Source organism: Cyprinus carpio, chromosome A8, assembly GCF_018340385.1.
Source record: "Cyprinus carpio isolate SPL01 chromosome A8, ASM1834038v1, whole genome shotgun sequence".
Classification (NCBI taxonomy): Eukaryota; Metazoa; Chordata; class Actinopteri; order Cypriniformes; family Cyprinidae; genus Cyprinus; species Cyprinus carpio.
Genome location: NC_056579.1, coordinates 20033034 through 20058762, shown reverse-complemented (window position 1 = coordinate 20058762; position 25729 = coordinate 20033034). Strand labels below are relative to the sequence as shown.

The following is a 25729-nucleotide window of genomic DNA, read 5'->3' as shown; positions in this document are numbered from 1 at the left end:
GTTAAGGTCTTATTAGGTATACTAGAAACTCCCAGGAAGGTGTGTTGAGGCAAGTTGGAGCTAAACTCTGCAGGACGCCTGCCCTCCAGGACCGAGTTTGGTGACCCCTGCTTTAGGCAGAATCTGCTGAATATAACTCAAGTACACTGAAATCAGTACAGAAGCTGTGTTCGGAATGGCATGCTACCATACAACTCCTACTATATTGCAGTATGCTGTGTGTACACTGTGAAGCATAAGTGAATGTTCTGTATGCATGGAATGCCCGGATTACCTGCTACATTTGCTGAAATTTGATGTATGCATCTGAAGAAACCGAATCGTATAATAAAGGTGGGGCAGCAACACGCTCCATATAATGTTCCATCTTCCAGTTCCAATGTTCCAGTGAACTGGAAGTGGGGAATTATAAATGTAACACTTTTATATATACATGTTACTGTAAACTACAAACTATCGCTGTGTATCTAAAAACAAAATCGTAAGTAGGACATAAATTGTACTTTAATCTCTACAGCACGTTTCCGATCAAGTCAAATGACGTCACCTTTATCTCTATAGTGCTTTATACAGTACAGATTATTTCAAAGGTATTGAATAATAAAAATATTGCATTAATATAATATATATAATATATAAATAACATAATATATAAATTCAAATAATATTTTAATTATGCAAACAGAATTCAATTCTGCTATAAAGAAATGGAGTGAAAGGACAAATAGACCAATTTGTTGGCAGAGGCTATTTACATTAAAGGGGTCATATGATGCGATTTAAATTTTTCCTTTCTCTTTAGAGTGTTAAAAGCTCTTGGTGCATAAAGAAAATCTGTAAAGTTGCAAAGACTAAAGTCTCAAATCCAAAGAGATATTCTTTATAAAAGTTAAGAGTCAACCACGCCCCTCTAAAACAGATCATTCTAACACGCCACCACATCTCTACATCACTGTGTGGGAAGATTTGTATAATGCCGCCCAAATGTTCACGCAAAGAAAGAAGGCGTAACTTTGATTCTCTCTGTTGCCACTGCCGCCATGTGTGTTTTGTTGTGAAAGTGAAACTACTTTGTTTGGCCTTCCAAAAGAGGACACAACTAGAAATCAGTGGTTAAGTTGTATTTACAACACTGTTCCAGAACACCCAAATATTTAGATGTGTGCTGCGCATTTTACAGAGGACTGTTTCCTGAACCAGTAGCCTACAATGCTTCTGTGCACAAAGGCTGTTTCTATAAAGTGAGGCAATTCCAACTTTGCAAGGACAGTCTGGCGCTTCTGACTCACAGCCTGTAAGTACGTTTACATATTTAAAGAATTTGCCACTGATGATTCAAACGTGAGTTTTGAGCAGTGTAGAGTAGCGCTTGTTGTTTATCGTTTCTCAGATCACAAATGCAGACATGTATATACCTACGATAGCAAAGTCCACTAACATTTTGGTCACACGCTTGACACCTACTTTGGCAGTCAGCCAATCAATTTACACAATGCACTAGATAGCTGGCCATCCAATCAGACACCTTTTTTGAAACATAAACCACATAAACACATTGCATCACAACAAATAACAAAAACGAACAATAAAGGAAAAAAAATAATGTAAATTATAACATAAAAAAAAATAAACAAATTAAAAAACAACAAATTATCAAACACATTGCATTACACCAAATACACAAAATAATGTTCTTTTTAGCATCATCATATGACCCCTTTAACTCCACCCACCAATGCCTGGCTGCGATAAACAACACTGCAAAAGATGCCTAGCCTATTTATATGTAGGCCTATAATCAGTAGCGCAGCGAGTAAAAGACGTGTGATGATTGATTTTGACACGAGCGACCCGCAGTCCTTCACCAAACTTGTTCTTCTCCTTTTCCCATCACACATGAGATCAGAAAGGCATTTATTTTTAATAAAAATAAATATTTGAAAATTTGAAATAAAATAATACTCATTAATAATACAGTGTTATTAGGTGGTATAGGTAGGTTTCTGTCCCAATAAAGTGGAATCCATTTAATAATATTTTTAAGTATGATCATTTATGTTATTGCATACTGTTTTATAATGTACTACAGTTCTGAAATATAAATATCTGCCACCTAACTACTATTTACACAATTATTATTAGTTCAGTATGTAAAGTTCATTAATTATGAAATGAGTTCAACTGTGTAATATAGCATTCTGTACTAGTGTGAATCCATAATTAACAAGTCTTTGTAAAAAGAATGGTTAGTACATTTATTTGTGAGGGAACAACCTCAGCAGGTTTGCTAAATTAATGTTTTGTCATGTGACAAAACTTTAACATAGCCTACTAACTTACTCTGAAACATTTGTTGCTTATAAGTATACTGTTTCACACGCTATTCTTTAAAAATAGTAGGAAGTATACACTGTGTCCTGAGCAGTAAGCAAGTAAGCCATTTCGAACACAGCCATACAGAGAATTGAAAACAACAAAAACAACAAAATCAGAATAAAAAAAGAACACTTCAAAAACAAAAAAAAAAAAGTGTTGTGGACATTAAGAGACTCATGATTTCTCTCACCTCCAGTACAGTCGACGAGCGCGTGCAGCATCAGCCACAGAAAGGCGCTTTTCGCGAGGCGACAACAAACTGCATTAAACATGTCTGTGAAGTATCCGTGATGAACTGCCGTCCCGAAGTAACGTCAAACGTTGCCCTCTCTTCCGTATCCAGTCGTTGTCCTCCAAGCAGTGCCCTCTCCACATAACGCTCCCGTCCAGGAAAAACAGATTCCGCTGTTTCAGCTACCTGCTCATTTTGTTTCACTTTATCCTTCTGTAATAAGTTTGCATGGAGTTCGTCGCAGCTCGTTTGTAAATCAGTAACTGGTGCTGTTACAGTTCTCGTTTCGAAATCTTTGGATTAAGCGATTCGCTAGGACTCGCGGCGCCAGTGAGCCCCGTCTGTAGAGGGCGAAACCGAGCATGCGTCGACAAACGGGACGGTTTTAACCCTTCATCTCGGCCTGCTATAACAAACACCAGCAGAATACTAATCCATTTAAGCGTTTAATTACTTTCGGCCACTATCAAAAGTGGGTACTAAGGAAAGGAAAAAAGAAAAGTAGTACGCTAGTCTGTTATTGTTGCTTTTTTTAGTTAGGGATAGTCTAAAAACTCATACATCTACCTCTTGTTCTGACTAAAATAAACTGCGACGTTTCCTCGTTTTAAAACAACTGTTGTTTATTTATAGTTGAGTCAGGATAATTGATTTATTGTCACCAAAGAATAAAAAAAAAAAAAAAAAAAACTCTAAAATATCAAGGAACAAAACGAAACTACAAATGACATACTTTGATTCGGCCCCCAGGTGACTGGCCTAAAGTTGGCTTGACGCTGGACATTCGATATTCTCAAATCTAGGGACCGTCTCCAAAGTTACATGCGAAACTACTGTACACTCCTCTAACGTCAATAGCGTGCAAGGAGAATGACCAACAGTCATAAAAAACAACTGTTAGCTGTTTATCTAGGTGTCAACTATAATGCACACCTTTTATATTCGTTGATAAATATTCAAATAAACTGTAGATCATATGTAAAATATTGCTACTTTTCATTACCGAATGGACTTAAATACAAATTTAAAGCTCAATAGCATTTGAACAGAATGCTTCACTTTCATAAAACATACTGTAAAGTGTTCATCTAGGTGTCAGCTATAATGCACAACGTTCAAATGTGAGTCATTCTGTTCAAATGCTATTGAGCTTTAACTTTGTATTTAAGTCCATTCGGTAATGAAAAGTAGTAATATTTTACATATGATCTACAGTTTATTTGAATAATTATGAAAAATATGAAAATTGTGAATTATAGTTGACACCAAGATGAACACTTTACAGTATGTTTTATGAAAGTGAGTCATTCTGTTCAAATGCTATTGAGCTTTAAATTATGGCATATTTACATTTAAGCCCATTCGGTAATGAAAAATAAAAATATTTTACATATGATTTATAATTTATTTGAATAATTATGAAAAATATAAATGGTGTGTATTACATCTGACACCTAGATTAACAATTTACAGTATGTTTTTTGAAAGTGAGTAATTCTGTTCAAATGCTATTGAGCTTTAAATTATGGCCTATTCTACATTTAAGTCCATTCGGTAATGAAAATTAATATTTTACATTTGATTTACAGTTTATTTGAATAATTACGAAAAAATATAAAAGGTGTGCATTATTATATTAATTATATATAATTATGAAAAATATTAACAGTGTTCATTATAGCTGACACCTAGATGAACACTTTACAGTATGTTTTATGAAAGTGAGTCATTCTGTTCAAATGCTATTGAGCTTTAAATTTGTATTTAAGTCCATTCGGTAATGAAAAGTAGCAATATTTTACATATGATCTACAGTTTATTTTAATAATTATCAAAAAATAAAAGGTGTGCATTATAGTTGATACCTGGATGAACAGTTAACAGTTGTTTTCATGACTGTTGGTCATTCTCCTTGCACGCTATTGACGTTAGAGAAGTGTACAGTAGTTTCGCATGTAACTTTAGAGACGGTCCCTAGATTTGCGAATATCGAATGTCCAACGTCTTTATGCCAGTCAGGTACGTCTCGCGTGTTATCGCGAGAGTTCCAACATCTGTGGCTTTGAGTCACATCTATGCTTTGCTTTCAGTATATATTTATCTTCTCTTTCATGACGGGAAGTTTGGTTTGAGGTTAGTATACATGCAGATAAAAAGAATGGACATGTATGAATTAGGTTTTAATAACAATGCTTAATTATCTTGGTTGACTTTACTTGTTTCACGGTATGTTTATGCTGCTTCGCTAACTTTTAAGTGTTAAACACCAGGTTACATTAATTTCTTCATAGCTCATTATGAAACACTAGCGCGGTCAAGCCAATCCGCAATAATGCGCGTGTTATGAAAGCCTATCGTTCCAGATACATTTTTCTGCCAGCGTTTTTTCAGGGTTTTTCAGTGACGCTATATTTCAGAGTCGCTATAATTTGATAATCATATTCATTATGCTGTATAGTGACATCAAGGCAACCCCAGCATGGACTCAAGGGCACAGATACTGGAGGAAACCTTAGAGACGATTTTAAAGGGTGAAGGACTCGAGATGAGAGAGTTTGATGCAGTCCCTGAACAAGTGAAGCCTGTCACACTGAGGAAGAGCGTGTGTTACATTGTCAGCGGAGTTATCTTCAACTCAAAGGTAAAGATGCTGTCATTCTTGCATGTCTTTTAGAGTCTGTCCAGTGTACATTTATTACAGACAGCCCTCAGCCAAATGTATCTTAATTAGTTGCACTAATGAGCTGTACAGTTTCACTGGGAGCATGACAGTGCTCTCTTTTCACTTGCAGAAAAAAGGTTTGAGTCAAAGTGGTGAAATGAGAAGTTTGATATTAATATTTCAATGCATGAAAAATCTGCATTTCATTTTTTTACACCAACATTTTAGACCTAGAGGTTTATATCCTAAAAAATACTTTGACATGCTAAAATTTCGAAGTAACTTTTTTTTGTGGCTTTCACTTTCCTCATGTCTATTTCTCAATTACAACTGCAACTCATGTTAAAAATCTTACCAACTGACATATCTGACAACGTTCTCCTGTTTGCATATGTTGAATACAAAATTTTAAATGCATACCTCATCAACATATTCAGATACTTCATGTGTGATAAATATTTCTCAATGTTTCACTACCCGTGATTAGTCAACTTGTCTAGACACAAAAGTGTGCATGTGTGTTGGTTTGTGTTTTACAGGATGAGGTGTTAATGGTTCAGGAGGCAAAGAGGGAGTGTTATGGCAGATGGTATCTCCCTGCGGGACGCATGGAGGAGCGTGAAAGCATTCTAGAGGCGCTGCAGAGGGAGGTCAAGGAGGAGGCTGGCATAGACTGCCAACCAATCACACTGCTGATGGTTCAAGAACAAGGGCCAAAGTGGGTTCGCTTCGTCATCCTTGCAGAGGAAAAAGGTTAGAACGAGTGACAGATTTTAACAAAATTATATATTAAAAAAAATGGTTTTGCAATATGACAGTGCGACTGTTAAATATCCAGACTGTGATTTATTTATATGCTACTGGTTTTGGAGTGAAGTGTGGCATTGATACAGTTTTTTCAGTGTCTCAGAAATACCCACTGTAGTCTTTTTACTGTCAATTAAGCCCTTCTGAAATACTGAAACAATGTAAATACAGCCTGAAACCAGCAGCGCGTGTGTTATTTGCAGGCAACTCATCAAACTAAAAGCTTGATGGCATACCATTTGAAAAAAGATGTGAATATTAGTATTGTAATATTTTTTTTTTACATTACAGTAGCATTTTTACATTTATTTTGCTGAATATTTAATATTCACAATAATATCATAATTTAATATTTTATAATCATATTGAATTGGTCAAAAACAATGGGAAAGTGGTATACAAAAACTTGAGTGGAAAGAGATTTTTATTTATTTGTTTTTAATATAAAACTCTGTTTACTTAAAGTTGTTAAATAAAATAAAATTATTTAAGAAAAAAAATCTTTGCAAATGCGCTCTCCAACAAAATCACTTTAATCATTCTAGAATGACTAATTCTTTCTAAATTAGCTTTTTAAGTCATCTGCCATCTGGTGTAAGTATTTTTTCATATCGCAATATATGTTGCAGAAAAATTAAATATTGCAGTATGAGTTTTTTCCGATATCAAACTCTGATTTGCTATGTTTGTCATTCTTCACTTTTAAATGGGTCATGACCTGAGCAGGGTTAAACCGGCAGTGATGTAGAAGCACCCACACTATTACATCATGAAGTGGCACATTCAACCTGTTGTTTTGGCAGATTGGCTACAATATAAACTGTTTTTAAACTAACGAGAAAGGTTTGAGTTCTGAAACTTACAGAGTGGTTTTAAAGTACAATGACCTCTTATATGTTAAAAGATCAAGGGAATTTTGATTTCTTAGTTCATGACCCCTTTAAGTTTGTAACAAGCCAACACTTTTTTTTTTTTTTTTGTCACCAGGAGGCTCTCTGAAGACAACGGCAGAAGCAGATTCTGAATCCCTTCAAGCTCAGTGGTGGGACCGCGAGTCCCCACTTCCTCTTCGCGCACCTGACGTACTGCCCCTCATTGATGCTGGAATAAAATATCGCCGAAATCCCTCGTTCCCTATGTTACAACCTGTTGACTTCCCATGTCCCGTTATCTGCCAAAGACTTTTACTCGCATACATCTCCAGCAACGGTAACACAGACAGCAGCAATGAGCCCCGTCTGTGGCTGCTGCTGAGCAGCAATGATGCCACTCCTCATCCCAGTCTTCCTATAGCAGTATCAGTTGATACATACAACACAATCCCATGGGCTGCACACAGGCTGATTAAGGAGTGCATGTCTTCATCATCCATCCACGTTCAAATATGTGGCATTCTTGGAGTGCAGCACAATGGGAGAATTCCAGGGAAAACAGACGGGATCTGCTTCAACATGCTTGTGTTGTTGGAAAATTTAGAGGATGGGGCTGAAATCAGCAGCCCACCAGCATTGGAGGGTGATGCTTACAGATGGCATGACATGACCAATCAGAGTCTGAAGGCAAAGATAATACAGAGAATTAAAGAAAAATCTGTTCTGCCTGTTCAGAGTCTATAGTAATGCTCTGTCACCCTAGCAGAGGATCAGGACATTATGAAGGCCAGAACTGAACTGGCATCTTCCACTTGCGCACCAAGGCTCAGCGTATCTAAAGCATGTTCAGTGGCCATACACACCTCTTTGGTGTCTGCTAATCCTCACCCCTCCCCCACACATACGCCTTAACGCACCAACTGGGCACAACACTGGCCCTGCCCTACTTCACTATACATAATGTGTTTTCCAATATGGGTTGCGTCACTTTAGAGAAAACAAAAATAGGGTCGCTCTTAAAACAGTTTAAAAACCACTGATGTATAGTTACCTCTGAGAAAATAGCTCTTCCTTCGTCTCTGTTAGTTTGGGTAATATTTTATCAAATCAACTATATAATCAATTATAAGTTATAGCCTACTATTGATTATAAAATCAATCTATTCTTTTGCATAATGTGGATTATAATGTGCATGAGGAAGAGGATCTTACAGGGTTTTCAGGGTTTTCTTTGCCTGCTGCTTGGAAAGTGTTTGAACTTGAATCACTTTCACACATTTTAATTTAAATGTATAGCCTATATATTTTACAATACTTTTTTAAAAACATGTCTAAACTGCTATTTTGGAAGATCTTTGCTTTATACAATATATGATATAATAACCGATATAACCATCCTGCTGTATATTTTGTAATAAATATTGCTGGCGTAATGTTGATGGGAGTTTTTATTGCTAATTAAATCAGTTTGTTGAAAGAGTGTTTGAAATATTTTAAAGTGAAACTCGCCACGGCAATTTTCACATTCATGACATTTCGAAAGGGAAAGTCATCTCATCGTCTATTGATTGAGAACGCCTCAGTTACGTATGTAACCTTGGTTCCCTGAATAGGGAACGAGATGTTGCGACAGCGGTCGCTATGGGAATATCTTTGGTATGATGAATGTCTGAAGCTCTTATACCATCACGCCAATTCATTGGCCAATTGCGCTTTAGCACCGCCCCGTGCATACGTCACGTATGCTCACATCAGCGTGCTGCTTGCTTTTTCATCAGATTTTACATGACGAAGGAAGCGCTATCAAAGGTACGAAATGCCCCGCATTGCAGCATCTCGTTCCCTATTCAGGAAACCAAGGTATGTAACAGAGACGTTCCATTTCATAGGTTCACTTCAATGCTGTGACAGCGGTCGCTATGGGAATGCTATACCATAACGCCTAATGTACCTCAGATAGCTGGAAGACCAGAGAAAGCATCTGCTCAAGCGGATAAGACTCGGGAGCCAGGAGCCATCCTCACGTCCAGGCTGTAGAACTTGATTAAGGTGCTAGGAGAGGACCATCCTGCCGCAGCACCAACATCTTCCATCGAAGACCCTTTAAAGAAGGCCTGAGAAGAAGCTATTGCTCTAGTAGAATCAGCACACACCCCTAGAGGCGAAGTCAACCCACGCGCCTCATAGGCCAAAGAGATAGCTTCCACCATCCAAAACAGCAGGTCCTCTGCTCTTACCACCAAAAGACACAAACAACAGTTCAGATCCACGCCACTGTGCTGTGCGGTCAACATAGACCTTCAGTGCCCTCACCGCACAGAGACTATCTGATCCCGCAATAGCAGGAGAGAAAGCCTCTAAAACCACTTGCTGAGAGCGAAACGGAGTCGAAGGGAACTTAGGAACATAAACAGGCCTAGGTCACAGTAAGTCTTTAACCAGCCCCGGGGCAAAACCCATAAACGAAGGGCTGATAGAAAGAGCCTGCAGATCCACTACTCTCTTAAGGGAGGATAAAGTCACCAAAAGAACCGTTTTGAGGGTTAACAGTTTCTCTGACACAGTCTCCAATGGCTCAAATGGATGGCCTGACAGGCCTTCCAAAATGTTTGATAAGTCTCTCAAAGGTACCCGCGCCAGGCGGAAAGGCCTAAGCTGTCTCAAACCCTGCATGAAACGGGAGACCAGAGGGTGACGCCCAACTGAACCACCTCCCAAGAAGGGTCTGTCCTGTCCTGTCCAAAGCCTATGAATGAGAACTTCTCTTGGAATCTTTACTGAAGACATTTAACACTCATGGTGCTGTGAAATATATATTTACTCTGTCTACAGATTTATTACAACAAATTTACCTCCACGATGCGACTTTCATCATCATCATTTGTTTTCACCAAAGACGATAACTATAACGGTAATATAGTTTTAAAAAATTAAGTAAATTCTAAATATAAAATAATAGGGGTAAAAATAATTAAACTAATTTAAGGTATCTATGTTTGGTGTTTATGAACTGTGGTGTCTATTTTTAATGTTTTAGCAAGTGAAGAAATGTTTACATAATTAAATCACTAATATTTGTCTATAGAATTTTGATTGGTCTTTCTTGCATTTGCATACTAAAATGTGATTGCTTATTTCTTTCTAACAATAATTATTATATAATATTTTGTGATATAATGGAAGGCGTCACAAAAGCTGTTGTGTGTAATTCTTATACACAGATGACAGAAAACAAGACACATGCCAAGAAATCAATACTGAGGCTATTTATTTTAATAATACATGTTTTTTTTTTTTTTTACATTCATAAAAATCTAAAAGTATTAACTTCTTCTGGTTCTGAAACAACTTTCATTTTTGACTGATGTCAAGTTAATATATTATTTTAATGTCATATACGGATTACTCTTCACAATTCAATTAATTCCTAATAAACAGAATCAAGTCTCCTGCTATAAACTTTCCTAATAAATATCTAGTTTCACTCAGAAATTTCTCACATTATGAACTAAATTCAAATAAAAAATTGCAGAATCAATATGACGTGGACCCCCATATTGATGGTTTTGTCTTAGTAAACATAGTACATGAGAACATTCATATTGTCTTAAGTTATTTTTCGTTTTACAACTTCAAAACTACCTTATGCAGCAAAACTTTTCATAAAGCTACATTTAGTTATCTGTGTCACGACTGCATTTAAAGGAGTTAATACCACAGAGACATTGGATGTATGAAATCTGCATGAATATTTTAGGAGTTTATTGCTGTGACAACAGAAATAAGCATGTACTGCGTACAGTCGTCAGACCTCTATAGGAAATAAGGATATGTTGTGAGTACCGGCCAATGGCAAATCACAACCACACAAACTAAACAAATCTGTGTACCTATCTGGCCCTTGATTCAGCCATATAACATACCGAAAAATAAAACAACACTTGATTATCCACAGGCTTTACAAAAGTAGATTAAAGATAAATAAAATTACTTCACACACCATAATGATATACTTAAACAAGTCCAGTTAATATTTCAAAAAGAATAGTTGAAGAGGGGATGTGCAGTGGCTTAAAATCCATAGTGTATGAATTCTGATCTGAGATCAGGATTTGATTTGCATATCTGAATGAAAAAACATTAACAGGTGTAACTGACCATAATAGTCAAAGAGAACTGACTGACTGGACCTAAAATCTCTATAAAATATAGTACATAGTAAAAAACTTAAATATTGTGCAAGAGACAAATAAGTTTTCTATTGCTTCCATCTAAAGTGAAATGTAATCATTTAGCAAGATGTGCAGCTGTGGAGAATAAAAGACTTCGTACATCACACAGTCATTGTGAAATCCTGTAGAACCAGTCTGACTCGTCCCTGACAACATTAAACAAAAGTGACCTGTTTATCTGTAAATATTGCCACTTAACTCAGTTCTGTGCAAATCCATTTTCTCCCAGTGATGGAGTCATTCAACAGATGTTGGGTGCTGATCCTTTGTATTGTCTTTGGCTTCAGCATCATGTGTTCACTGCTCTTCTATGGGTAGTTTGACAAATGCTATGGCCGCCAGCTCCTTGCAGAACTCCTCCAGAACTATCACACCCTTCAGCAGGGTCACATGATCCAACCTTGCAGAGAAAACAGACCCATATATAAAGATATTGTATTTAAAAAAAAAAAAATTATGAATGTTTCTTAAAGGGTTAGTTCACTCAAAATTGTCATCATGTTGTAGTATATGCTGGAATACAGATTTTTGCCCCAGTTTACAGTCTGGACAAGTCAACGCTTGTTGCTAAAAGTCAGAGCCAGTCTGCAGATTTGTGCATGATGGGCACAGACTCTAATTCCATTCATCTGGAGAATATCAAACATGTTTAACATTTTGAGCTGATTTTAGAACACATTCTTTACATGTCATGTGTCTCCTAGCAACAACAGGCATGTTTCTGCATGAGTTTGTTGTGAAAGTCTGATGCAGTGACTGTCTTACAAAGTCTCCTCCTCCAGTCCCATCAGCTGTCTCCTGATCATCATCAGTTTGTCTGTCACATTGTGGATGTGTTGGATCCTCTGCATTAACTCCCCGATCACCTACAGGAAATCACAATGCTCATGTTTTCTAGATAAATGAGGTTGCTGGTCCAGAAGTCTGTAGCTGATGCATAAGGCAACAAGTTTTCATTCACAACAACATAAGCATTTTGCTCGGTTCTCACCCTGACTAATGTGGAGAAGAGGGATCGCGCTCCAGGGCTCAGGCTGATGTATGGGTCCAGCAGGTATTCGTGCAGGTGAGGGTGAGGAAACACAGCTAATCTGGACAGAACTGACGTCACCTGCAGATTCAGCTCATACGGCTGGCAGAGGGAAACAAATTGAGAAAAACAGTGAAAAAATAAATAAATAAATAAATAAACATATAGAAATTAATTGTTTAAATTGAATTTATTTTTTTATGAACGCATTTCAGCCATCTATCCTGACAAAAAGTCATAATTTTGTTTATGTTTTATAGGCTGCATGGGTCTGTGTACTTTTACGTCCATTAATTTTTAGTTTTTTAACCCAGAAATGAAATATGGAAAATGCGGTTCTTTAATGGTTCAAACACTGATGAACAGAAGGACGTGGCGTGTAGCCAAGTATGGTGTCCCATGCTCAGAATTTGTGCTCTGGATATAAACCATCCAAGTGCGCGCACACACACACACACACACACACACACAGCGCGCCACACGCACACACACACACACGCGCGCGCCGTGAATAGAATAAGCAGACACAAACTACATTTGAATTTCATTAAAAATCGTAAAAAATTATTTAAAGCTTGTTTTTTAATGTGTATATAAACGCTTAATCTTTAGCGTCTCTATACAAACCAAGGCCTATTGCTTTATGAAAACCTTTGGCTCAATATTTTATAACACACCTAAAACATGAAATACATATTACACATCGCTTTGCAATTAATTGTATTCAGGTCTGGTTCTAGTGCTAGACGGAATGAAACGAAAGCAAGAGCACGTCAGATGAAGCTGTAGAAACAGGATACTGGCGAAACATATTTTCCAAATGCTCCAGTTTTTTGTTTGTTTTTAACTCTGGAGAGCTAGCATTGATTAATCACGGACATTTCTGTGCATTTCTTGAACTCAATGGCCAAGAATCCACTCACTGCTCAAAATGCCAGTTTTGTGCAGTGCTGCATGCTCAGAAGTCTCTCATTATAACAAACAAAGTATAATGAAGTAAATAAGAGATTCATTGTGCAGTGTAGAGCTTCATTGACTATAAATGAGTGATGCTTTTTAGTGATTATAAGGGAAGCACACTTTGCATGCTTTCTTTGCTACAATACAATTGAGAATTTTAATATGTTTTGTTTTTCATGATGCTGAGAGGCCCACTGACCACTTATATGCTGCAAAGTTTCGGGAACGACATCTGCATATAAATGCAGCATTAAGTCTATGTGCAGATGCCTCACTGCAATGACAGTGATAACCATAACAATGGACAAGGCAAAAAAAAAAGTGCACCCTTGCTAATTTACCCACAACCATCAGAGACTTGAACCTGGAACTCCTCCTTCCTGAAAAATAAAAAAAAAGAGAAATTATAATTTTATATATTTCTATATATATTTAAGCCTCTTGTGCAACACTCTAACACGATACTGTACGTGCTTTGAGTTACGATGCATGGTCCTCTCCTATAACCGTGACCCAGATAGCACACAAAATTATGACAAAATTGTACCCCAATATATAATTTAATGAAGACAAATTTCCCAGGATTTTGCTATCTCTATTTTAAAATCAAATTTTAAACTAATGTATTAGGTCTCTGAACTTGAGACTTCTCTTGTTCTCAATTGAGCGTGTGGGAGAAGCATTAAATCTAATTTGGCTAAAGAAAACTTGTAAAATCAACATTTTTCTATATTAATTTGAGCATGTTGAAAATGTTTATTAAAGGTGCAAAAAGTCAAACAAAATAAAACAAAGGGTCAATATTTTACTTTTTCGGGCAGCATTTTGTGTGTACAGTTCAAATTAAAATTTAGTTTTTTAGCATAGCATTTAAAAATACAACAACCGTTCTTTTTTCATTTTTTTTCCCTTTGTGATTAAAAAAGGAAAAATGAATGGACACAAAAGTACATGGACCTGCATGCAAAGCTGAAAGTAAAATTAAGTCAAGATAAAATGAAAATGTTTTGGTCTACTACTGGACCTGCTCTAGTATGCGTGCAATCCTGTCGAACAGGATTTGTAAGAAGTGCCCTTCATAGAAGTCTGTAGCTGGGTGGGTTTCAGTGGTTTTGACAGAATCTGTCCAGTTCCAGTCCCGTGAAAGAGCAATACATTCTTTTAACTGTAGAGAGAGAGAGAGAGAGAGGACAGTTGCAGAATATTTGAAAACCAAGTTTTTGCGCACAGTTGATAGTTGCTGTACATTCGGCTTAAATGACTGCATGAAGTAAAATGGCCCAGTAACACAAAACATTGGCTTTTATTTAGTTTTCAGTGTCAACTCACCAGTTTGTGTGCATCATGAACGTATGTGTCATATCCTGCTCCCTGCACCAGATGCGATGTTTTTGTCTCTTGGGGCACTAGACACAAGAAGCTAATAAAATTAAAAACAAATTAGAATCAATGTATAGACTAGTAATAGGCCAACATCAAACATATAACCCATGCCAATTAATTGCATACATATTTTATATATTATATATTTAAATAATTTTATATATTATGTATATATAAACTTGTTTAAGCATTTTATAACTTTCATTCTTTGATAAATAGAATGCTTAAAAGAATGGCATTTATTTAAAATAGAAGTCGTTCGTAACATCATAAATCTCTTTCACTTTTGATCAATTTAATACATCCTTGCTCAGTAAAAGTATTAATGTAGTATGTATTATTAAAAATGTATAGGCTTTGGTTGAAGATCTGCTGAACTTCTTCTAATGATACCTGTTGACGATGTCTGCAACTTGTGTGTGCGCTCTGGGATTATGTCTCTCTCTGGCACTGGGCAGAGACAGAAGAGGCTCCTGGCTGCCGAACCCACTGTCTTCATACATGTCTGTGAAGAAGGGATCCTCTTCCAGCTCCCTGGAGGAGAAAGACAGTGAGAGATCAATGATAAGTCACTATGAGAAATAAGAGAATCTGTCTTCAGTCTCTCTGCTTACTCAGACTCTTCCAGAACATCACTCTCAACTCCATGTCTCTCGTCCATGACCCCTGACCCGGGCAGCCTGTAGCTGCGCTTCTCAAGGTTACGCAGCACCAGATTGGTCAAGATGCTCTTGCTGGGCTTCTGTAGAAGCTCCTCAAAGAGACGCAAGGTTGTGATGCTGATCTGACAAAGGGCAAAGGAAACATTGTAACACACAGTGATGCTCCCAACCGTGAAAATGTATTAAAGGGACAGTTCACCCAAAAATTAAAATTACCCCAGGATTTGCTCATGCCATCCAAGGTGTTTATAACTTTCTTCTTTCAGATGAAAACAATCGGAGATATAGACAAAAATGTCCAAACTTTACTGGACTTCTATTGGACTACTGAATCTCAACAGCCATTCACTGCCATTATAAAGCTTGCAAGAGTGAGGACATTTTTTTATATAACTCTGATTGTATTTGTCTGAAAGAAGAAAGTCACACACATCTAGGATGGCTTGAGAGTTAGTAAATCATTTTTGGATGAACTATCCCTTTAATCATTTGGCCCAGTTACCTCGTCTGAGATGTGGTTGCAGTGTTCAATAAGGCGGTAACGTAGAATGTGTGTCTGTGTGTCCTGTTGCTTTTCGCAATGTGTGTCGCTGCCCAGCAGAAACTGGACCAGTTCCTCCAGGAGTGCAGGAGAGTGTATGTGACGTACAGAACAGGACAGCAATGCAGTGTGTACCAGGATCCCAGCCTCTGACCTGGACAATCAGAGTTTAAAATTTAACATCACACTTCCTGTCATGCTGCAAGCTCACAATCCTGATGAATGTTTTCTACTCACATCTGAAGCAGATGAGGCTGAACGACTCCTTTAAGCCACTGAAGGTGAATTGCTCTGGCCATTTTAACACCAAGTACCTACAGGAAAACATGCATACAAATATGCATAATTATGTGCAATATGTTTATAATTAGTATGACAATTTTTATACCATAAATCTAAATTATTAAAAAGTATATTAAAAAACATCAATACCACTTAAAAAACAACCTTCAAACATCACATAAACAAAACAAAGCAAAAAATAAAAATAAAGCAAAACATTTATATATAAGTAAAAAACAAATACAACTTATTTAAAACAGTCTTCAAACATCACAAAAACAAAATAACAAAACACATTAAATATAATTATGAAAAAAGAAAAAACAAATACAACTTAAAATTGAACAAACTTAAAATACAACTTAAAAACGTTAAATACAACTTAAGTGCCCCTATTATGCCATATTAAATATTGCCTTTCATGCAGTGTGTAATATATGAACGTAAACGATCTGCAGTCAGTTATTGTCTCCCAAAAGAAAGAATCGACTCTGAACAGCCTAAACGAGTCTTCAGTCTTTCGAATCCCACTTCTGCGACGGCTACATGTCACTGGGTAACACATTTGCATAATACCTTACTATGTTCTACAATAGCCGGCCGCAAACAGCTTGACCCGCCTTCAAACACTGTAGCTTGTTTGTGTGTTTACACTTTCATGTCGAGAAGATGCTGTGAAAGTAAATCAATTTTATTTTCACTTCCGAAAGTTTTTTTACTTTCATTTTAGAAACCGTAAAAAAGGCATAATGGGGCACTTTAAAAAACAGCCTTCAAATATCACGAAAACAAAAGACAAAACAAAACAAGATGAAACAAAACAAAAAATCAGAATGAGCTGCAATGTGTACCAGACATTATGTGGAGAGTTAAATGTCTGTCTATTTGGAAGTATCGTCAAGGTTTTGATATTAAATCTGAATAAATTTCAATCGCTTGTAGTGCTAAATTACCGTTATTTTGAGGTTGTTTCAAGCTAGTGTACTATTAGCTATTTTTGAAAACAGGAAAAATCATCTTACACTCAGCAGTCAATTTTATTCAAGGCCATTTTTTCGAACTAAAGCAAACACACATGCACGATCAGCACAAAAATAATGATTTTGTCAAACCCTTGGTGCTTCCTTGGTGAGCTCATTGCAGTAGTCCAAAAAACAGAAGAACCCCTGGAGGTTCTCACTGCCAGGAAACAACTGGCTCTCCTCTGGACTGTCCTGTGTGAAATGATCCCTGCAAAACCAACAACACATCTTCAGGATGAATGTTTACAATAAGCAGATAAGAAACATGGCCACAAATAAAGTTAGTGTAAACACTTCATAGCAAACACACACCTCCACTGAGCGCCGGAGTAGCTGTGAATGTCTGCAGGGCTGAGTGATGAGGGTATGAGGCAGTAAAGTTCAGTCAGTCTCTGAGCGAGTAGGTGACACAGTGGCGTTCCCTCAGCCAGCAGATGTCCCGTGTCCTCCTGTGGTAAACTGACCAGCAGCAGCAAACTCTCCATGGATCGGAGCGCAACACGACTTTTCTAAGAGCGAGAGGCACAGAGAGTCTCATTAAAAACAAAGATTATGAACTCAGTGCTCTGTGTACAGATGTCTGGCCAACTCTAAAGATGTGTTCACACACAAAATAAATGGCACAGAAGTTTACAAATTAGATTTTACACAAACACTATCCACACCAAGTTGAATTTTTGCCATTTTATAGCTGATAATGAAAGTGAACTTCACTGGCTTTAATGCACAACACATCACTAAACTATAAACTGTATTTTTACAAATATGTTGCAAACAATTGTATTTTATTTAAAGTTTTATCTAACAGAGAGTGACAAGAGGGTGTAAATTAAGCATCATTTTTGAGGGTCCACTTCTCAAGAGTGTATTGCAACCTAATTTTTCATAGAAACGTTGAGTGCTTCATTTCATGTGAAAATTTGGTGACTCTACTGTAAATGTTGTCGAAATGTTTAAAAGTGTACAAAAATGAATTGCTCCTGATTTGAAAAGTAAAGTAGTTTTCTTTCATTTCTTATTTCATATAATTTCTTATTACTTTTCTTCTTTAAAAACAATGAGGTTGTGGCCATCCTCTAGACCTTCACCAGACAAAATTAATGCTTACTAATCAAGTAATTAAATTTAACAAACAAAATGTAAATTAATAATTAAAAATAAATTAAATACTTTATTCTTTAGCAAGCTTTTCTTTTTTTTCTTTTTTTTTTTTAATAAACCAAAGGGCTGGAAGAGCTGAAAGATAAAGATTTTAAATAATGTTATTTATAAAATAATGTAAAATAAAAAAATGTAGGCCTGTCAAAGTTAACATGTTAACCTAAGATATTAATTAAGTTTATTTATATTATTTAGTTGAATGCAATCATTTTATTATATTATATTATATTATATTATATTTATTTTATTATTATATTATATCATATTATTTAGTTGAATGCAATCATTTTAATTTCTAACTTAATTATCATTTAATATTATAATTGTGAAATTATTTTACTTTAGTGCCAGTCCTAGTTTTAGTTTTAGTTACAATTAAACATCAAATGTGCATATAGTTTTGTGAAAAATATTTATAACAAAAAATCTCTCCTTTACTGTGGTGTACATACAATCAGGATTTTTTTTTTCATCTACATATATACAAGTCTTAAACAGCATGCGCTGCAAGTATATATACATATATATATATTTTTTTTTTGTTTTTTTGTTTTTTTTTCAGTTAAAATATTCAGATGCAGTCATCTGTGAGTTCATTTTGGATGCATTGTGTAATTTTAAATTAACTTGGTTAAAAACTGAACTTGGTGTAAATAAGCCTTGAGAACTTTCTGTTTAGCTGCACATCCAGCCTGTCGTATATCTCTTCATGATGGCTCACCCGACTTTTCCCCAGGTGCATGAGTACAGGGATAATGCCTGTGGCTGTCTGAGGTGAGCCGGAGGGATGAGCTCCGCTCCGGGCCGAACAGGAGGAGGCAGCACTGGAAGAGGGAGACGGTGGAGAGGGAGCCCTCTCAGGACTGGAGGCTCCACTGCAGCCCTCCTCCAAAGCCTCGTCTGAGGTAGAGCTGCACCTCTTCTGAGAGTCTTTGGTAATCTTTGCGATGGAGATGTAGATGTGTTTGTTATTCATTTATCACCGCTTCACATTATAAATGAGTTTAAATGACAGCCAACACAAAATTAACAAAATAACACAATTGAGGACATAAGGACATAATCTTACTCTATTACAAAAATCAAAACAAAAAAAATAAAAACTGAGACTCCTCTGTTTCAGTCTTTGAATCAGGGAGTCCACATAAATTAATCAGTTTCTATAACAGAGAGTGACAAAAAAAAGAAAATTAGACTTTATATTTGAGTGTCCACTTCACAGTTATGTATCCTAATTTTTCATTCAAGCACTTTAGGCTTTATTTCATAAAAAAAAAAAAAACAGTGATTTTACTATATATTCTATCCAAATGTTAAAATTCTACACTCTAATAAAAGTCTTGGTGATAAAAAGTGTACAGAATTAAACTCTGAAAAAATACATGTTAAATTAATGAAGAAGTGACAGGGAAGTAACGGGGAAAAAATCTATTTAATGTTTATTTGAACTTTCTATTAATAAAAAATTATAATAATAAAAAAAAAAATGTATCATGATTTCCACTAAAATATTATGCAGCATACTTTTCATCGTTAATAATAATAATAAGAAATGTTTCTTGAGAAGCAAATCAGCATATCAGAATCATAATGAGCAAAGATGTTGAAAATTCAGCTTTGCATCACAAGAAAAAATGACATTCAAAAATACATTCAAATAGAAAACAGATACTTTAAATTGTAATAATATTTCACAATATAACTGTTTTTACTGTATTTCCGATCAAATAAATGCAGCCTTGGTGAGCAAAAGAGACTTATTTTAAAAATATAAAAACATATTACCAACTCCAAACTTTTTGAACAGTTATTTTGACACAAAAGCACAATGTTTTAAACATTTTCACACAGCTCTTTTCCATACAGTAACAGTTCCTACTGATACTGTCATACCTGCACGGGCCGATAGACGTTGATTAAATGCAGCACAGGTTTCTGAATCTGGCTCAGGACTTTAGAGAAGAACATCATCACTTGTTGACTCATGCCAGGAGGATACTGCACAAAGAAGCAATATTTCAGTTCATTTACAGCTTTAAATATCTTTAATCTCTGCCTTGAGTCTGTGTTTTCATACCTGTGCTTTTCCCAGCGTGCAAAGCGTCTCTAGTAGTTTGTGCTGGAGCAGGTACTCCATGCAGGGACCCGTTTCCTCTCCTTGCTGTTTCTCCTCATACACCAGGATGTCCAGCATCTGTCTGAGGCACCATGGGATGTCTGTCTGCTTCACCGGACGAGACTCATCTGTGCACGAGACAAACATACAATTAAAACTTTCTTTATTATGGCATAAGTACACTTCTTGTGTGATAATCTCAAACACAAAGTAAATTACTGCTTAATGTGAATCTACACTTATGGTTTTACCTGTTGTTTCTATGTAATAGTTGGTTATTGCTTTCCAGTGATTCACAAAAGAGTCCAGCAGGTTTATCGAAGGCTCCCTCTGTAAGAATCAGTGCAGAATCAACAGTATTTTACTGCAATTACACTTTCATTAATATTAATTATATATGATCGTTAATATGAACACTGAGTGCCTATAAATGCAAAATTCTTCACTGTAAAACATAAAGCTAGTCCTGAGTAATAAGCAGAAAACAAGAATATTTATATTTTATATACACTAATATTGAATATATATATATATATATATATATATACACTGTATATAAAATGCAATTATTTTTAAAAACACCAAATATTTCAACTACGTTTATGGATATATATACACTACCGGTCAAAAGTTTGGGATCAGTAAGACATTATATATATATGTACGTATATATATATATATATATATATACGTACCGTTCGAAAGTTTGGGGTCAGTAAGAAGAATGTAATGTTTTTAAAAAAGTCTTTTATGCTCATCAGGCCTGCATTTATTTGATCAAAAATACAGAAAAAAAAACACCGTAATCTGCCAAAATGTTATTACAATATGAAATAATGGTTTCTATTTTAATATCCTTTAAAATATAATTTATTTCTATGATACAAAGCTGAATTTAAATCAGCCATTACTCCAGTATAAAGTGTCACATGATCCTTGAGAAATCATTCTAATATGCTGATTTATTATTAGAATTCATCAATCTTGGCAACAGTTGTGCTGGCAAATATTTTTTTGTAAACTGCGATACTTTTTTCAGGATTCTTTGATGAATAAAAAGTTAAAAAGAACAGCATTTATTCAAAATATAAATATGTTCTAACAATACAGATCTTTGCTCACTTAACAATTTAACACATCCTTGCTGAATGAAAGTTTAAATTTCTTTCAAAAAAATTAAGAATAAAAATTTACTGACCCCAAAACTTTTGAATAGTAGTGTATATTGTTTAAAAAAAGTTTCTATTTTAAATAAATACTGTTCTTTTTAAACTTTTATTCATCAAAGAATCCTGAAAAAAGTATCACAGCTTCCAAAAAACAAGATTTTGCAGCACTGATACATAAATGATTCTAATAGAATAAATCTAAATATATCATGTGATTTCTGGATGTTACATGTGACACTTTAGACTGGAGTAATGATGCTGGAAATTCAGCTTTGCATCACAGATATAAATTAGATAATAAAGGATATTAAAATAGAAACACGCTATTTTATATTCTAATAACATTTTGCAATATTACAGGTTTTTTTTCTGTTTTTTTTTTTGTTGTTTCCCAATTTTTGATCAAAAAATGCAGCCTTGATAAGCAAACTCCTGTTAAAAAAAAAAAAAAAACATTAAAAGTCGTTACTGATCCCAAACTTTTGACTGGGTAGTGTATAATTATTATTATTATATTATTACACAATTTTTTGTTGTTTGTGGTTTTAAGGACATTCTTTCCTCTACTCTTCCTGTCATATATGTATGTGTGTGTGTGTGTGTGTGTGTCAGAAACTTGTCCAGACCTCCGCATTTCTGCACCTTCCACGTGAACAAACTCTCAAATGACAAACCCAACAGTGTGTGATCAATAAAAACACACACATATATCCTTCACTCTTTATAAAAATCGCATCTATGGACTTATTAAATAATAAAAGACAGTAAATCACCGCAATCTAGTGTTTAGTGCACTATGTGTTCAACCACTGACTGTAGCACAAAAGCTAAACTTAAGACAACGTATATATCTTCATATAAAGCACTGAACTACATGACAACACGCTGCCAGTCATTTTAATCGCATATTTCGTTCATATACAGCACTTCTATAAAGTTTAACTGTCTCGTGCAACAGGTTGCTCTACATTAGCTAGGCTAAGCTAACAGGCTAGTTTGAAGACGTTCAGAAGTCAGTGTTTACTAATACTCACTGTTTCCAAGGCCTGCTGCAGAAAGGCCGTCACTTTATTAAACATGTCCATGGCTGAGCTTATATAACTCTATGTGAAGTCTGAGACATCTTTATATCCATTACACAGCGCTGGTGTGGTTTGTAAACATTGTTTATGTTGCGTCTGAGCTCGAGCGATTCGATCTGTCTGCAGCAGCGATAGTGAACACTACTGAGTCATGACAGCGCGCACTACAGAGTGCACTGGGAAATATCACCAAAAACAAACATTCCGTTTTCAATCCATATCCATATCACAAGTGCACCGCAGAAAATGTTTTGAAATAGACTTGATAAACACCATAAAACAATAAGGTACCTTAATTCAGATTTCATGAGGGTTTAATGAAATTTCATAAGGAATATAACAAGTGGACCGCAAAAGAAGTGTACTTAATTGTGCTGAGTGTACATTTGTGGCGTACTTCAAATGTAAAAAATAGATTAGTAAAATATTAGTACTTTTAGAATACACTTGCATGGCTTTTTTTTAACACACTTAAGTACACTTTTTAAAAAGCACACTTTGTAATAATGATTTATTAAAGTTTTACTTGAATACAGTACATTTTAAGTGATTATTAAGTCACTCGTGTATTGTCAAAAGCCCCTGATCTTTTGGAAAATATAATGTTTCACTTCACAAAGGTTGTATAAGATTTATTTTGTTTTATTTTTGTACTAAAAAACTAAAAAAGAGCCGATGAGGTCATAATAATAGAAGTGTTATTAGATATGATTTAGCCAGTCTGATCTGTTACTGTATTGTTATCTAGTGTTTGGCATATCAGTTCCTACTAGAGCAAGCTAACTAACCCATTATGAGCCCAAGCACACATTTCCCATCAACCACTCAACGAGGAACCACATGGGGAGCCCGCCTGGGTTTGCTCATGTGGGTCCTAGCTGGGTCACCCAAGTGGGCCCCAGATAAGATGCCCAATTTGAGCCCATGCCCACTCTGTCTGTACCCCTGTAGCTCATGTGTAACTCATGTGGGCCCCACATAAACATGTTTGCTGCGTCTCTCTGACAGTGAGTTCACACCGCAGTGTAATGAGAAGCATTTGTAAACCTGTTCTCTCACAAAATACACATTTTTACTCCAAACACTTCATAACATCAGTCAAGTGTTTGATATAATTTCCTATAGTTTCAACTGAAACACATTCTATGTCATATACAAAAGTTCTCATATTCTACTGCAACACATTCTATGTCATTTATCATTAAATTATAAATCAACTTTAAATTTTAATTCCCTCTAAAGAAATTTAAATGAAACATATGCACAAGTTTTCTCCAGTGTTTTTGCATCTCAAAAAGTTTTCTTTAATGTAAAAATATACCTTACTGTCATGATCTAGCCTTGTTATGTTTTGGCTATCTTTCAACAAAAACCTAATATTTTATGCCTTTATGCCAGTTAATGACTCTGTCCAAATGAATATGCCTTGTAGCACATTGGCTAAAAGCTTACACAGATGATAGACAAATAAAACACAGACAACGAGAAATTAAATTGAAATCATAGACACAGAAATCATGCTTTATCCAGCATTACTTTATTTATTGTACAAATATGTTCATCAGTGGTATTTTTGTTCTCCACAGTTATCTTTTGTACAGCAATATTAGGCCATCTTTGTCTAAACCAAGCTATCAAACTATACAGAAAAAGCTTTCCTGAAGTGAGTGGGATCAGTACCAGCAAAATCTCTTCAGCTGTAAAGACTAATGCTTCATAAAAAACATGGTTACGGCACATCATTAGAAAAGCTCAACACATAATATACTGTATGTGCATTGGAATAAAAAAATTACAAATTGATAAATTACCACAGATTTGTGAGTCTTGTGAAAATCAAAAAAGAAAGAGGTAATTACTCTTCATTAATCAATGATCAGTTAAAGATCCTGTCTGATCTTCACAATGACGATTCCTGATTTTGACCATGACAATGCCTTCCTAAAAACCGCAAACACAGTTTAGGTCGGGTTCAAAACAGTGCAAAGTGATTTACATAAGGATAAATACTGTGCTATGATGATAAACATAAAACTCCACTTTATTTAAATGTGCCACTCTCTAGACATAGAGTTATTCGATACCTGAAATGCTGGCGCCAATGCTGTTATCTTTAATTTCTAAAGAAATGTACATTTAGCATCATCTCAATAGATATTTACAAACGTAAAATGTTTTGCAGTTGCTCCCTAACAGTCTTGCAACCCTGTGTGTGAAGATGAGATGTCTACGGACAGAATATGCTGATAAAGAGTTTGTGTGTTCGGTTATTTTCATAAACGTACCAAGTACCCCCCAAAAAAGAATAAAAAACTTTACAAATCTAAACCACTGCATGATCCACATGCTTGGAAAGAATATTATTTTCAGTGCAATATTATATTGACAATATGAGGGGAATGTGGGAGAGTCTTCTCTCGATGTCAACCTGAAGCTTTGGTTTCCCACTCCTACAAACACAATCAGAAAGAGGTTAGTTTACTATAATAATAAACTAACATCTACTGAGTCATCTGGAAATCCGATACAATCATAAATTCAGGAGGTAGTCTGTGCATTGTGCTCATGCTGAGGGAATCTTACCTTCCTCCGCTGGAAGACCCTGCCATGCTCCATAAACAGGGCAGACGGAGCTTTCTTTAGGGTGCTTTTTGCAGAGGCAGTTCTTCTCAAGAGTGGGGTCAGAAAGCCCCCCTTTAAGAGACAAAACCAGAGGTGAGTGTTCAAGAGTGAGTATGTGTTATGCACATTTCCTTTTAAAGGATGAAACGGTGAAATATCATTAATGACTCAAACAAGCGTCACAACATTTCAAAAGTCATCAGCCTCCTCCAGTGAGTCCACTCGTCATTGCTTGATGAAGAAGGGTGTAATGGTGGGTTAAAACAGCTCTTATCTGAGCTTTATTCTCTGCTCCTCTGGGAGGAAGTGACTCCAACCCACTGTAATTACTGAACTCGCAACGGCAGCAACAACCGACAAACAAAGCACCAAAGAGGACAAGTAGCCAAGAATCTTTTAATTTGGAAAAAAATGATGAAAATATTGAAATTAAATAAAAAATGACCCAAAACAAAATAATCTCTTCTTTGTCTCATGTAATTGATCTTGCAAATCAATATTTGTTTGTTGTAAAGTGT

General features: G+C 35.7%; 4 protein-coding genes across 7 annotated transcripts in view; 1 reads left to right on the top strand and 3 right to left on the bottom strand.

The window, feature by feature from the left end:
* The window catches only part of LOC109053918 (disintegrin and metalloproteinase domain-containing protein 9-like), a 39751-nt gene extending 36591 nt beyond the window's left edge, over positions 1 to 3160 (bottom strand). Inside the window, exon 1 of one of the 2 annotated variants that reach the window (XM_042762698.1) lies at positions 2567 to 3160. In XM_042762698.1, the coding sequence (XP_042618632.1) occupies positions 2567 to 2648 (82 nt within the window). In that variant the 5' untranslated portion in view covers positions 2649 to 3160. The remainder of the gene's footprint in view (positions 1 to 2566) is intronic. The other variant, XM_042762697.1, reaches the window with a different exon arrangement.
* Positions 3161 to 4620: 1460 nt separating this feature from the next.
* On the top strand, positions 4621 to 8448 carry LOC109053924 (8-oxo-dGDP phosphatase NUDT18-like). 2 transcript variants are annotated; one of them, XM_019071219.2, is made up of 4 exons: positions 4621 to 4741; positions 5067 to 5249; positions 5810 to 6023; positions 7065 to 8448. In XM_019071219.2, the coding sequence occupies exons 2-4, from the start codon at positions 5088 to 5090 to the stop codon at positions 7691 to 7693; spliced, it is 1005 nt and encodes a 334-aa protein (XP_018926764.1). In that variant the 5' UTR covers positions 4621 to 4741; positions 5067 to 5087; the 3' UTR covers positions 7694 to 8448. The 2 variants fall into 2 exon arrangements, with proteins under 2 accessions (XP_018926764.1, XP_042618629.1); XM_042762695.1 differs by lacking the exon at positions 4621 to 4741 and adding an exon at positions 4745 to 4834.
* A 2231-nt stretch (positions 8449 to 10679) lies between these two features.
* On the bottom strand, positions 10680 to 22749 carry LOC109053925 (FHF complex subunit HOOK interacting protein 2B-like). Its single transcript, XM_042762696.1, is given in 17 exon segments — positions 10680 to 11581; positions 11947 to 12047; positions 12173 to 12313; positions 14196 to 14336; positions 14501 to 14591; positions 14948 to 15088; positions 15169 to 15338; positions 15719 to 15911; positions 15995 to 16071; positions 17152 to 17269; positions 17374 to 17570; positions 18944 to 19162; positions 19236 to 19382; positions 20116 to 20220; positions 20300 to 20466; positions 20590 to 20668; positions 22542 to 22749. Coding segments are annotated over 17 exon segments (2241 nt in total). The 5' UTR covers positions 22593 to 22749; the 3' UTR covers positions 10680 to 11478.
* A 1355-nt stretch (positions 22750 to 24104) lies between these two features.
* Positions 24105 to 25729, bottom strand: part of LOC109053930 (actin filament-associated protein 1-like 2) — a 39872-nt gene continuing 38247 nt past the window's right edge. For both annotated transcript variants that reach the window (XM_042762693.1, XM_042762694.1), the window contains exons 14-15: positions 25173 to 25283; positions 24105 to 25039 (exon numbers count right to left, since the gene is read on the bottom strand). In XM_042762693.1, coding sequence (XP_042618627.1) covers positions 25013 to 25039; positions 25173 to 25283 — 138 coding nt within the window. In that variant the 3' untranslated portion in view covers positions 24105 to 25012. The remainder of the gene's footprint in view (positions 25040 to 25172; positions 25284 to 25729) is intronic.

Coding starts and splice junctions, on each gene's coding strand:
- LOC109053924 (XM_019071219.2), top strand. CDS start 5,088: ATGGACTCAAGGGCACAGATACTGGAGGAAACCTTAGAGACGATTTTA. Junction 5,250..5,809: donor GAGTTATCTTCAACTCAAAG/GTAAAGATGCTG, acceptor TGTGTTTTACAG/GATGAGGTGTTAATGGTTCA. Junction 6,024..7,064: donor CATCCTTGCAGAGGAAAAAG/GTTAGAACGAGT, acceptor TTTTGTCACCAG/GAGGCTCTCTGAAGACAACG.